Source organism: Triticum aestivum, chromosome 5A, assembly GCF_018294505.1.
Source record: "Triticum aestivum cultivar Chinese Spring chromosome 5A, IWGSC CS RefSeq v2.1, whole genome shotgun sequence".
NCBI lineage: Eukaryota > Viridiplantae > Streptophyta > Magnoliopsida > Poales > Poaceae > Triticum > Triticum aestivum.
In genome coordinates, this window is record NC_057806.1 from 106,649,287 (window position 1) to 106,660,258 (window position 10,972).

At 49.1% G+C, this 10,972-nt stretch overlaps 1 protein-coding gene across 1 annotated transcript; it reads right to left on the reverse strand.

Annotated features, from left to right (window-relative positions):
- Positions 1-829: 829 nt before the first annotated feature.
- On the reverse strand, positions 830-4,197 carry LOC123106669 (amino acid transporter AVT1C). Its single transcript, XM_044528763.1, has 12 exons — positions 4,067-4,197; positions 3,632-3,965; positions 3,142-3,512; positions 2,806-3,020; positions 2,695-2,718; positions 2,420-2,600; positions 1,997-2,216; positions 1,748-1,883; positions 1,491-1,653; positions 1,342-1,385; positions 1,186-1,248; positions 830-1,072 (listed from the first exon to the last, which is right to left on the reverse strand). The coding sequence occupies exons 2-12, from the start codon at positions 3,913-3,915 to the stop codon at positions 980-982; spliced, it is 1,794 nt and encodes a 597-aa protein (XP_044384698.1). The 5' UTR covers positions 3,916-3,965; positions 4,067-4,197; the 3' UTR covers positions 830-979.
- Positions 4,198-10,972: the final 6,775 nt, after the last annotated feature.

Below are 10,972 nucleotides of genomic sequence, written 5' to 3' on the forward strand. Positions count from 1 at the left end.
TCTGTCTAAGGTTTATTCACTTTCGTTGTATGAGTTGGGTAGATCAAAAGACTGGTCGTGTGAATTATTGTATATGTATTATATTGTTGTTGTGCATGTTTTCATGTGTATTTTTGTGTAAAGGTGGAGTCTTCGGATCAATATTATGCCGAGGCTAGTGGAATTGGCTATATATGCAAGTGTCGGTCCCGGCCTCCCGGGGCGCCACAACAACAGTAGTTATGCGGCATCTCTTCTCTCCCGTTATTCAATACAAACATCGCATGAGTTTCAGGAAGCAATTAGTCACCGTGACAACCTGGAAAGGCAATCTATCTTCAACATCAATGCTTGCCATGTTTGTGATGTCCTTCAGGCCTTGTTCGGTTACACCTCTTGTGAAGAGGATTGGAGGGGATTTGGGTGGATTTTGACTTGTAAGAGATTATATCCACCTCAAACCCTGCCAAACCCCTTCTAAATCCCTGTCAACCGAACAAGGCCTCAAAGGGCGGCCGACGATATGCTCATTTGGGGCAAGCGCTTCCACAATACCCAAGTGTGACGCACTCATGTTTGTTCCCTCCTTTTTCCAGAATAGATCGAGGATTTAGTAATTGCCTATTCATATTTTTTATTAGAGCTACTAAGAAAATTGGGAGAGCGAGGTGTAGTTCTATCTCATCTCTTACTTTTTCGGGAATGACGTGGCAGTCACACAAGATCTCGCTCTCCCAATTTTCAAAGTAGCCCTAATAAAAAATGTGAATAGGCAGCTACTAAATCCTCGGTCTATTCTGAAATATTGTGCTATCATGGACGGCAAAATACAACAAGTACCGGATTACGGTAAAAATACGAAAACCTTTCTTATGTATATTGCAAAAGAAGGAAGGCATACAACAAATGGAAAATTGCCCTCTCCAATTTCGTGAAATTTCAAAAGAAAAAGAATCTGCAACAACTACACACAGGTCCGATGCACTCTGGCACTTCCCTACTAACTGCCGCCTATCATCTGGTTAATTGAGGTGTATGATCCAACGAACGCGCAACCCAAGCCAATCAATATGATAGTTATGCACAAAACCACCTGAAAAAGGAAAAAAAGAGTAGAGATTACACCATAAGCAAATTGTGCTTAGCATCTTCAAGGCTAGATGTTCTGTTGGTGTTTTAGCCTGCGTATTTCAGTTAATCGAATACCTCCCACAAAGGTACTAATTCCCGCTTGATGGAGAGGTAGCATGCACAAGGGAGGATCAGGGCCTGCAAATGCAAATGCAAATCGTCAGGGAAAATAATATTGCAAGGTTACTGAGTATAGGTTCAGTTAATAGCTGCATAATTGCAGGCACTCACCACTAGCATTGTGAAGACAGATCCAAGCAATGCCATCACCAAGGCTGCAAATCAAATAGCAATGGCCATAGTATTAGAGTGCATGACGTTTTGGGGGTTAATTTAGTGAACTGCTAATATGGAAAAAAATAGAAGCAAGTGACAAGTACCAAAGTATGGAAAAGATAGAGCCACGACGACAGTCGAGAGGACAAGAGCTGTCCTAACACACATTCCAGCAACATAATTTCGCATCATCTTAGGCAGAGCCTCCTCTATCGACAAGGCGACCGGTGTCATCGTCAAGGCGTATTTGGTGTATGGATTCACAATCTGAAACCAAAGGGATCCATTGTGAGAATGAGAACCTGTATGCTAATTCTGATACAAGTGGAGTAACTCTCCGTGGGTTTGATTTTCCTCATACCGTCATCCAAATGGCGATTTTAGAGGGAACATACTGTTGTGGCATGTTCAGTGTGAATTGCGACATTGTGGACTCGCCGAACATCAGAAACCCTGTGGCCGCGACCCCAGAGTACACAATTGTGACCACTATAAAGCTGAAATGTGGACAATAGCGCATGTTAGCATGTAGCAAAAATCGACAGATAACTGCAGAAGCAGAGCATAGTATGGTACTGTAGCGTTTCATCTGTCAAGTTCAGAACCTTACCAGAACAGGAGGACAAAAGGGAACTGCGAGCGCTCCTTCATTGATGAGTATATATTTGGGAAAACCGAGTGCCCTGAGAAGCAGTATCCATACAAGCCAAGTGCCAATGGAAGGTGGGTCAGGTTCAGTGCACTACCAGAAGGGTGGAACCCAACTCCATCGCCAATACCAACCCAAAACAGGCACACAACGACTGTTATCGTTGCAACCACGCCTCCGGCTGCGAAATTTCAGATGAAAGATGGTCATGAAGAAGTGGGAGGCAATATGCAGGTATTAACTACTGTTGATAGCAATCTAACGTTGCTATGAAAAGATTGAATTGGGAGAATAAGCGGCGATACTAGTATTGATATCGTTGCAAAAAAAATGTTTATGAGCAGTACAAAATTTATTCTAAAGATTCAAATTAGTAGTACTCACCAGAAAGATAGGAGAGGAGACTGAGGTTCCTGAGCCAGACTGATGGGAGAATTGCCAAAGCCATTGATATGGCGAACAGGTTATGAGAGTTCAAGTAGATGCCGGTAAAAGCTAAATGCGCAGAAGGAAACACTGAAGACAAGCTGTCTCCTAGCAGTGTGATGTACTCCACGCAGCATGCCTGTGAATAAGCGGCATGTTACATCAGATAAATATGCAAGAACCAAACGTTTTTGAAACACAGTACTGCCAGAATTCAGAGAGAGAACACTTACATAGAGTTCTAGGTAAAGGACAACCTGCAAAAGGAACATGAGCAGCAATATGAGTGATGTGAATTTTGCTAAATCTGTACAATTAGGTGGACAATAGGTAAATATACATACCGATACAAATACTCGACCCGGGATACCGAAAGCGGCTCGTCCGATATCGGGGTATGTTTCGATGGTTGGCGAGCTGTCTATGCATCTCTTGAGAAGCAAACCGGTGTAGCATGAACAGGCTCCCAACAAGGGAAGGAGGAGGAGGCTTAACCATCCTGCTTGCTTGATTCCGAAACACGTAGTGAGAATTCCAACACCGCACAGGACATTGAGGCCTGCAGTAGTGAATAGAAACATTAGAACAGAAAAGCAAAGGCATTACTGAAAATTAGCAACGTTGTACTTGGTTTGAACTATGGAAAAACAAATTGAGATGAATCGATTGAATATATGTACCGTTGATGATAGATTGTCCACTGCTGCACTTGGAGGACGGCAGTGGGAGCTCAATGTAGTTGGATTTCAGGCACGCCGCAGAGGGCCTCTGCTGCACCGCGGGTGGCTGCGGAGCCGGTGGCCGCGGCTGCAAGCTGTCCGTCGACGGCCGCCCTGCAGGCTGCTGCTGCTGCTGCTGCGACAGCTGCGATAGAGAGGGCGGCAGCAATGGCCGGGTGAGGGGCAGCGAGCCCTCGGTGGCGCCCTTCTTGAGGAAGAAGGAGCTTCCGGCCTTGAGGAAAGAGCTCCCGAACTTGGTGATGCTCGGGCTGGCCGCCATGATGCTGGTCACCGACGGCGACTGGACGGCGCTCAACATGTCGATCGACTGCCTGCGCGCGACGCCGAGTGACACATGAAAATACATTGATCTCGTCAGAATTATTACTACAATTAATTAACCAGACATGGAACCACGCATGCAATGCAAGATCCGTTGATGGATACCGACCTGTAACTCTGCGGCCACGCGGCCTGCTGCCTGGCGACGTTGGGCGCGCGTTCCTTGTCGCCGTCGGCGTCGGCGTCGTCATCGCTGCCGCTTCCACTGCCGGTGCCGGTGCCGTCGTCGGCACCGTCACCGTCGCCGCCGCCGTCGCTCCTGTCGGAGAAGGAGGACCCCGCATCCGACGAGGGTGGCGAGCCGCCATCCCGGTCCACGCCAAGGTCGTCGTCCTCGTCGCCTATGAACAGCAGCGATCTGTCGCCGTGGCCCTTCTCCTCGTCGCGATCCATGCCGTCGCCGGCCTCTCACTTCCGCAACAACGGATTCGATTCGACAAAATCTAGTTGCGATCGAAACCCACGATATAAGGAAAGCAGATACACACACAATGACACAAATCGATGTACCAGATTCCAAAGATCGTGGGAACGAACTATATACCTAATAAAATCCGCGGCGTTTGTGGAGTAGGTTTCGAACTAGACGTGCGACAGAGAGAAGGGGGGAGAGAGACGAACACGGGGGGGACGGGAGGGATGAGGCGGGGGAGGAGCCGGATTCCAGGACCTGCTGGTACGTACGTGTTGGATCAGTTGCGGACGCGGTTTATATACGTGCCGCACAGAGTTCTGCTCTGTTCCTTTTTTTTTCTGAAATCACAATTGGTACGGAAAATCTTTCAAGAAAAACGCGTCCGGACCCAAAAAAAACACGTCCGTCCCGGCTTCGTATAAATCGTATGTACGCTGATCGAGATCTCTCTACAGATACGTCCAATCTTTTTTCTCGGGCAATTTAGAGAGCTTTTTTTTGCGAAAACAATTTAGAGAGCTTTATTCAAACAAAACTATTCCCAAGGCTAATACTCGGATGCCAAAACTGAGGGAGACTGGCAACAGCAGCATGGTACCTTTGGTACGAAAGGAGGAAAATGACCCATGGTGAAAATACCCAAAATGCAGCTCAAATAAGTCTGGCAGGGAGAAGACTTGCTGCCAACTTTATTATATCATGTAGTCGAAACCTGTGCAGAAAGTATCCGGTTGGGTGAAACCAAGATATGGCTATATCAAACTAAACATTGATGCGGGATTTGACAGTGACACACTGGAGGGTTCAGTCGGCGCAGTCCTTCGAGATCATAGCGGGCGGTTTATTGCTGCTGCTAATGAAAAACTTGATACTTGTTTTGATTCATTTATAGCCGAGGCAATAGCTGTCCGATTTGGTATGAACTTTGCACGTACCATGGGTTGTAGCAAAGTTGAAATATGTTCAGATAATGTGGTCGACATCGAAGCTCTCAAAGAGGGTAGTTCTTCCTCTTTTGCTAGTGCAATCTTTGATGATTGCTACTTTATGTCCTTACATTTTACCATGTAATCTATAACTACTGTTTTAGAGAAAGTAATCAAGTAGCTCATGAGTTAGCTAGGTTAGCTAAGTTTTCTCCCACTGAATTATGGATGGATTTAGCCCCTATTGCAATCATTCCAACGCTTGTATATGATGCTACCATCCTAACACATGAAGAAAAGTGGGAGTTTATTGTAAAAAAACCATTCCCAAGGCAATCAGCCAAAAGACTGGCCACTAAAAAACTAAGAGTCTCGTCGAGCCAGCTTTCTGTTACATTCAATGTGCAAGCACACTTGGTATAAAGATGTGCAGGATAATTAGCTGATAGAATTACATGTTGAATATCAAAGAGAGTGAAATTACAAGATAGCTCTCCAATTTCATCTAAGATAGGAGCCACAACCGAACGAGAATTGTGACGAGGTTACCAGAGTTGTGCCATATCTAGGCAGTCCACCTCCATCATCACATGCAGTAACCACTACCATACGAAGATCTAAGTTGAGTAGATCGATCTTCTTCACCGTCGATCATATTAGATTTCTTCTGAAAGTGCATTAAGTCGACTAGAGGGGGGGGGGGTAAATAGACGATTTTTATGAATTCTTCACAGAGGAATTTCAGGGTGAGGAAATTCCTGAGCGAAGAACTAATAGCAGCGGAATAAGTACTCAGAAGTAAACATAAAAGAACATAAGTGTAACACCCACGATGCGGCTATATCTCCCATGTGTCGTAGCACGACTTAGAGGCATAACCGCGTAGTAGGCATGTCACAAGAGGGGTAATCTTTACACATCCCATGTACTGAATAAGAAAGGGATAAAGAGTTGGCTTACAATCGCCACTTCACTCAATACATCATCCAGAATACAATCAAGGTCCGACTACGGAACCAAATAAAGAAAGACAACCCCAAATGCATAGATCCCCGATCGTCCCAACTGGGCTCCACTATTTATCATAGGAAACGAAACAACACAACGAACAAGATCTTCATCGAGCTCCCACTTGAGCTCAGTTGCATCATCTGCACTGGTATCATCGGCACCTGCAACTGTTTGAAAGTAACCTGTGAGTCACGAGGACTCATCAATCTCACACCCTCGCGATCAAGACTATTTAAGCTTAAGGTAGGAAAATGATAGTGAGGTGGAGCTGCAGCAAGCACTAGCATATATGGTGGCTAACTTACGCAAATGAGAGCGAGAAGAGAAGCAAAGCACGGTCGAGAAGCTATAATGATCAATAAGTGATCCTGAAACTACTTACGTTCAAACATAACACGAGACCGTGTTCTCTTCCCGGACTACGCTGAAAAGAGACCATCACGGCTACACACGCGGTTGATTCATTTTAATTAAGTTAAGTGTCGGTGTCAAAACCGGCTGATCTCGGCTAGGGGGTCCCGAACTGTGCGTCTAGGCCGGATGGTAACAGGAGGCAAGGGACACGAAGTTTTACCCAGGTTCGGGCCCTCTTGATGGAGGTAAAACCCTACGTCCTGCTTGATTAATATTGATGATATGGGTAGTACAAGAGTAGATCTACCACGAGATTGGAGAGGCTAAACCCTAGAAGCTAGCCTATGGTATGATTGTTGTTCTGTATGTTGTCCTATGGATTAAAACCCTTCGGTTTATATAGACACGGAGAGGGTTAGGGTTACACAAAGTCGGTTACAATGGTAGGAGATCTATATATCCGTATCGCCAAGCTTGCCTTCCACGCCAAGGAAAGTCCTTTCCGGACACGGGACGAAGTCTTCAATCTTGTATCTTCATAGTCCTGGAGTCCGGCTGAAGGTATAGTCCAGCCATCCGGACACCCCTAATCCAGGACTCCCTCAGTAGCCCCTGAACCAGGCTTCAATGACGACGAGTCCGGCGCGTAGATTGTCTTCGGCATTGCAAGGCAGGTTCCTCCTCCAAGTACTTCATAGAAGATTTTGAACACAAAGATAGTGTCCAGCTCTGCAAAATAAGTTTCCACATATTTCCATAGAGAGAATAATATTTACACAAATCTAATCTGTTGACGTATTCCGTAGTGTGACACACCACGGCCAAGCCTTTATTCGAATCGTTTTATTATCCCACCTCAGTGCGCCATGCGAGGCGGTTTCCTTGGCACGTCTTGTCGAAGCAGAGATCGTGTCCTCTTATTCCAGGATTCTCATCAATACGGGTGTGGGTAACCCAACCGCGCCATTGATTACGGTGCTTGGGGATAAACGAGTTTTACCAGGCTGGTGGGGACACATAGTTGCGTCCACCCATATAAGGGGATAAGGGTCCACCTTTTCACCTATGCCTTCTTCCTCCTTTGCCTATCCATTCTTGCGCACTCGAGCTCCAGCGCCCAAGTCCGCACTCCCCACCTCAACCTTCTCTAGCCATGTCCGGAGCGGGAGGCAAGTGGATGGTCTCCTCCGTCACGGAGGGACACATCAAAAAACTGAGGAAGGCCGGATACTTATCCAACGACATCGCGTACCGGCTTCCCGAAGAGGGGCAGCTCCTCCCCACCCCAAGGCCCCATGAGAGGGTAGTGTTCCTTCCCCACTTCCTCCGCGGACTGGGCTTTCCTATCCACCCATTCGTCTGGGGACTCATGTTCTACTATGGCTTGGATTTCCATGATCTAGCCCCGAACTTCATCCTCAACATCTCGGCGTTTATCGTCGTGTGCGAGGCTTTCCTCTGCATCCGCCCCCATTTCGGCCTATGGCTCAAGACTTTCAATGTCAAGCCGAAGGTGGCGTGAGGCAACCAGGCGGAGTGCGGAGGTGCCATGGTGGGCAAGATGCCCAACGTCTTATGGCTCGAGGGCTCCTTTGTGGAGACACTGAAGGGGTGGCAATCGGGGTGGTTTTACATCACCGAGCCGCGTGACCCTGAGTGGATCACAGCTCCCGAGTTCCGGTCCGGACCCCCAACGCGGCTCACGTCCTGGAAAGAGACGGGCCTGTCGTGGGGCAGCAAAGGAGAGGTGACTGGACTGCAAACGTGCATCCAAACCCTGGCGGACAAGAAGCTCAGGCTTGTCAACGTAGTCCAGGTTATGCTCATCCGTCGGATCCTCCCGTGTCAACAACGGACCTTCAATCTGTGGGAGTTCAACCCGGCGCAGCACCGAACTCTGAGCAGGCTCTTCGACATGACATACGAAGATGTCTGGAAGGTGCTTTTCAAGGGCGCCGAGGCTCCCGCATCTGCTACCGAGGATCGCGGATTCAGCGCGCAGCGTCATGCTAGCGTGGTAAGTTGTTTGTACCTTTTACAGGGTATTAGTTTTTCATAGTTTAACTCTATGCGGGATCTAAGCTCCCTTACCTTTGACAGGTTTGGCAGGCGAAGTTCGGACAGATTGACTGTCCGGCTCCTTTGCCCGAAGACCCAGCCGATGCCCGCTTGGTGAAGCTGCTGGTTCCGGCACCCTATGTGGTGCCGGAGAAGAAGGCCAAGAAGAAGGCCACGGGGACTCGAAAGAGTGCCCGGCGCCCGGAGGTGTCGGATTCATCATCCGACGACTCCAAGACGCACTCCTCCCACGAAGACGAGGAGGAGGAAGAAGAGACCTCTCCCCCTCCAGCGGGGGAAGGGAAGAAAAGGAAGGCCGCCCCAACTGGGAAGGCCGAAGGGTCCAAGAAGGGCAAAACCCTTCCTCCGGACTACTCCACCAACGCCGACGACGGCGAAGAGGAGTGGCCGCTCAGGGCCAAGCCCCTGGCGAAATCGTAAGTATCCGGATACCGGAGTAATTCATAGTATTCCTTTATTGCACAGCTTTCCCTTATGTCGAATATGATTATGCAGCCCACCCAAAGACCGGCTCGACGCGTCGTCGAGCGGTTCATTGGACTCGTTGGATGTGAATTCGCTTCCGACGGCTTCCTCCCCCCGCCCTAAGGACGACACCGAAGTGTTGTCCCAACAGGTTCCAAGCCAGGAGGAGGTGGTCCTGGAGGCGCTGCAAGGCGACCTCCCGGACTCCAGGAGTGAAGGGGATAGAACCCCCAGGGCTCCAAGTCTGGCTCTAGGCTGGACACTGCTCCGGATCTTCAAAGGTTCCAGAGTCCGGCGGGCGACCTGCTTCCAAGAGGAGCAAGCCCTCCGTGCCGGTGACCCCCGTCCAACCAGAGGCGCCGGACAGTCTGTTGGAGGCGCTCAAAGGCGCCTCCATCGACGAGGAGCACCGCACCATTATGAGTGCGGTGGTCCAGAAGGTTCAGTCCGCCAAGAGCTGACTGGCTGAAGCTTGTACTAGCCTTTTAACGGGCTTTGAGGTAAGTAAAGAATATGTAAATAATATTACCGCATAGACAGTAGCCCCTGATGCTCTGTTTGGCGTTCGGGAAGAAAAGCCGAATAGAGGATCAAATAAAATTCACAGGAGTCTAACAAAAAGGAGTCAATATGCGTATGCAGGCTTCTCTGCTGGCGTCCGCCGTACTGACTGCGGAAGTGGACACGCTAAAGCAGAACCTCAAGCAGTCCGAGCAAGAGCTCGGGCGTGCCAAGAAGCGGCTCGAGGAGAAGGTAAGAAATACCTTGTTTTAAATATATATATATAAAGTGCAATTGCAAAAAATGATAGGATCATCGTGGCTATTGTAGGGGCCACGTCTGAGGTGGCGATCCTTAAGCAAGCGCTGGTCGAGGCCGAGAAGAGGGCGGCCACGGAGCGCACTAAGCGGGAGAAGTATGAGGCCGAGGTTGGCAAGGTGCGGCCAGAGCTCCAGGCTCTCATGGGAAAACATGAGAGTTTGGAGCTTGACTCAAAGACGCGAGCATCCGAGCTCGCGGTGGCTATTGAAAATGCCAAGGCCGAATCCCAGAAGACCCTCCAGGAGTTGGATGAGGTGAAAAAGATAGCGGCGGGTAAGGCATTCTTTATGCAAAGCAAACACATAAACGTAAGTTACTTGTTACTTACCCGAATCTGGAGCTCTCCAGGAGCATTCGCAGATCTTCCCCGTAGCGTGTCCGATGCCGCCGCATTCTATCGAGCCGAGGTGGGCAGCTCGACGGAGAAGGTGTTCTGGTCTCAGTATGCTGAGGCTGGACACCCCGTGCCCCTGAGCGACCAGCTGAAGCAACTGGTTGAGCTCCACAAGGCGGCCGAACAGGCCATGAAGGGCCTCATAGTTCGGCTGTGGCCTGGAGAGGCTCTGCCTGGGAGCTATTTCGGGCTAGTGCGGCGGCTGGTGGGGGCCTGTCCAAGGCTCGAAGTCATCAAGCGCTCCATCTGCATTGAAGGTGCCCGTAGGGCCCTTGCCCGTGCTAAGGTGCACTGGGGCAAGCTGGATGCTGAGAAGCTTGTGAAGGACGGGCCACCGCCGGGAAGGAGCATCGCAAGCCCGAGAATTATTATAAGGATGTTCTGAAGGGTGCCTGCCTTATGGCGGATGAGTGTTCCAGGGATGTAATTTTTGAGTAAAACTCGCTCGTTTTGTCCTGTGCGCTGAAAACTTGTTCATATGCACTAAGCAATGCTGTTGGAATTTAAAATATTACCTTCTGTGCGGCTGTTTATCAATTCCGAGAGATGGCGAGTCATCGGCTTCTGCCCCCGTGCCGCTAGTGCTGGGGTGTTCGAGGATAAACCTGAGCGCTCTTTTTCCCATGTTTGGGTCCTTCGAGGGAGGCGCTCAGCACAACGGACAAGGCAATCAGACTATAATGCTTGAACACTCTCACTTAGCCATAGAATTATATAATTTTAAATTTCGGTGAAGCCCCTGGTATTCGGAAGACCGAGTTCGGGGCGCTATCCACGCCTTGGCCGGACAGAGCTGACTCCTCGCTCTAAGCGGCATAAGTCTTTAAGGACTCGAAGAACCTATCGAACAGCAACCAACTCTCGCTTCATCATGACAGTCAGTTTTAGCTTTCTCTACTGAGGTGCTCGACCCAGCTCAACTGGGGCACAATCGTAGTAGTTCTCCTAGTGCTACCTTAGCCAATATAGCGGAACGTAAGGCAC

What these genes read in the sequence shown, in the direction of transcription:
- LOC123106669 (XM_044528763.1), bottom strand. Translation starts at nt 3,915, where the DNA reads ATGGATCGCGACGAGGAGAAGGGCCACGGCGACAGATCGCTGCTGTTC. An exon ending in GCGTGGCCGCAGAGTTACAG is followed by an intron (nt 3,513 to 3,631) that starts GTCGGTATCCAT and finishes CGTCGCGCGCAG; the next exon opens with GCAGTCGATCGACATGTTGA. An exon ending in TGGACAATCTATCATCAACG is followed by an intron (nt 3,021 to 3,141) that starts GTACATATATTC and finishes TCACTACTGCAG; the next exon opens with GCCTCAATGTCCTGTGCGGT.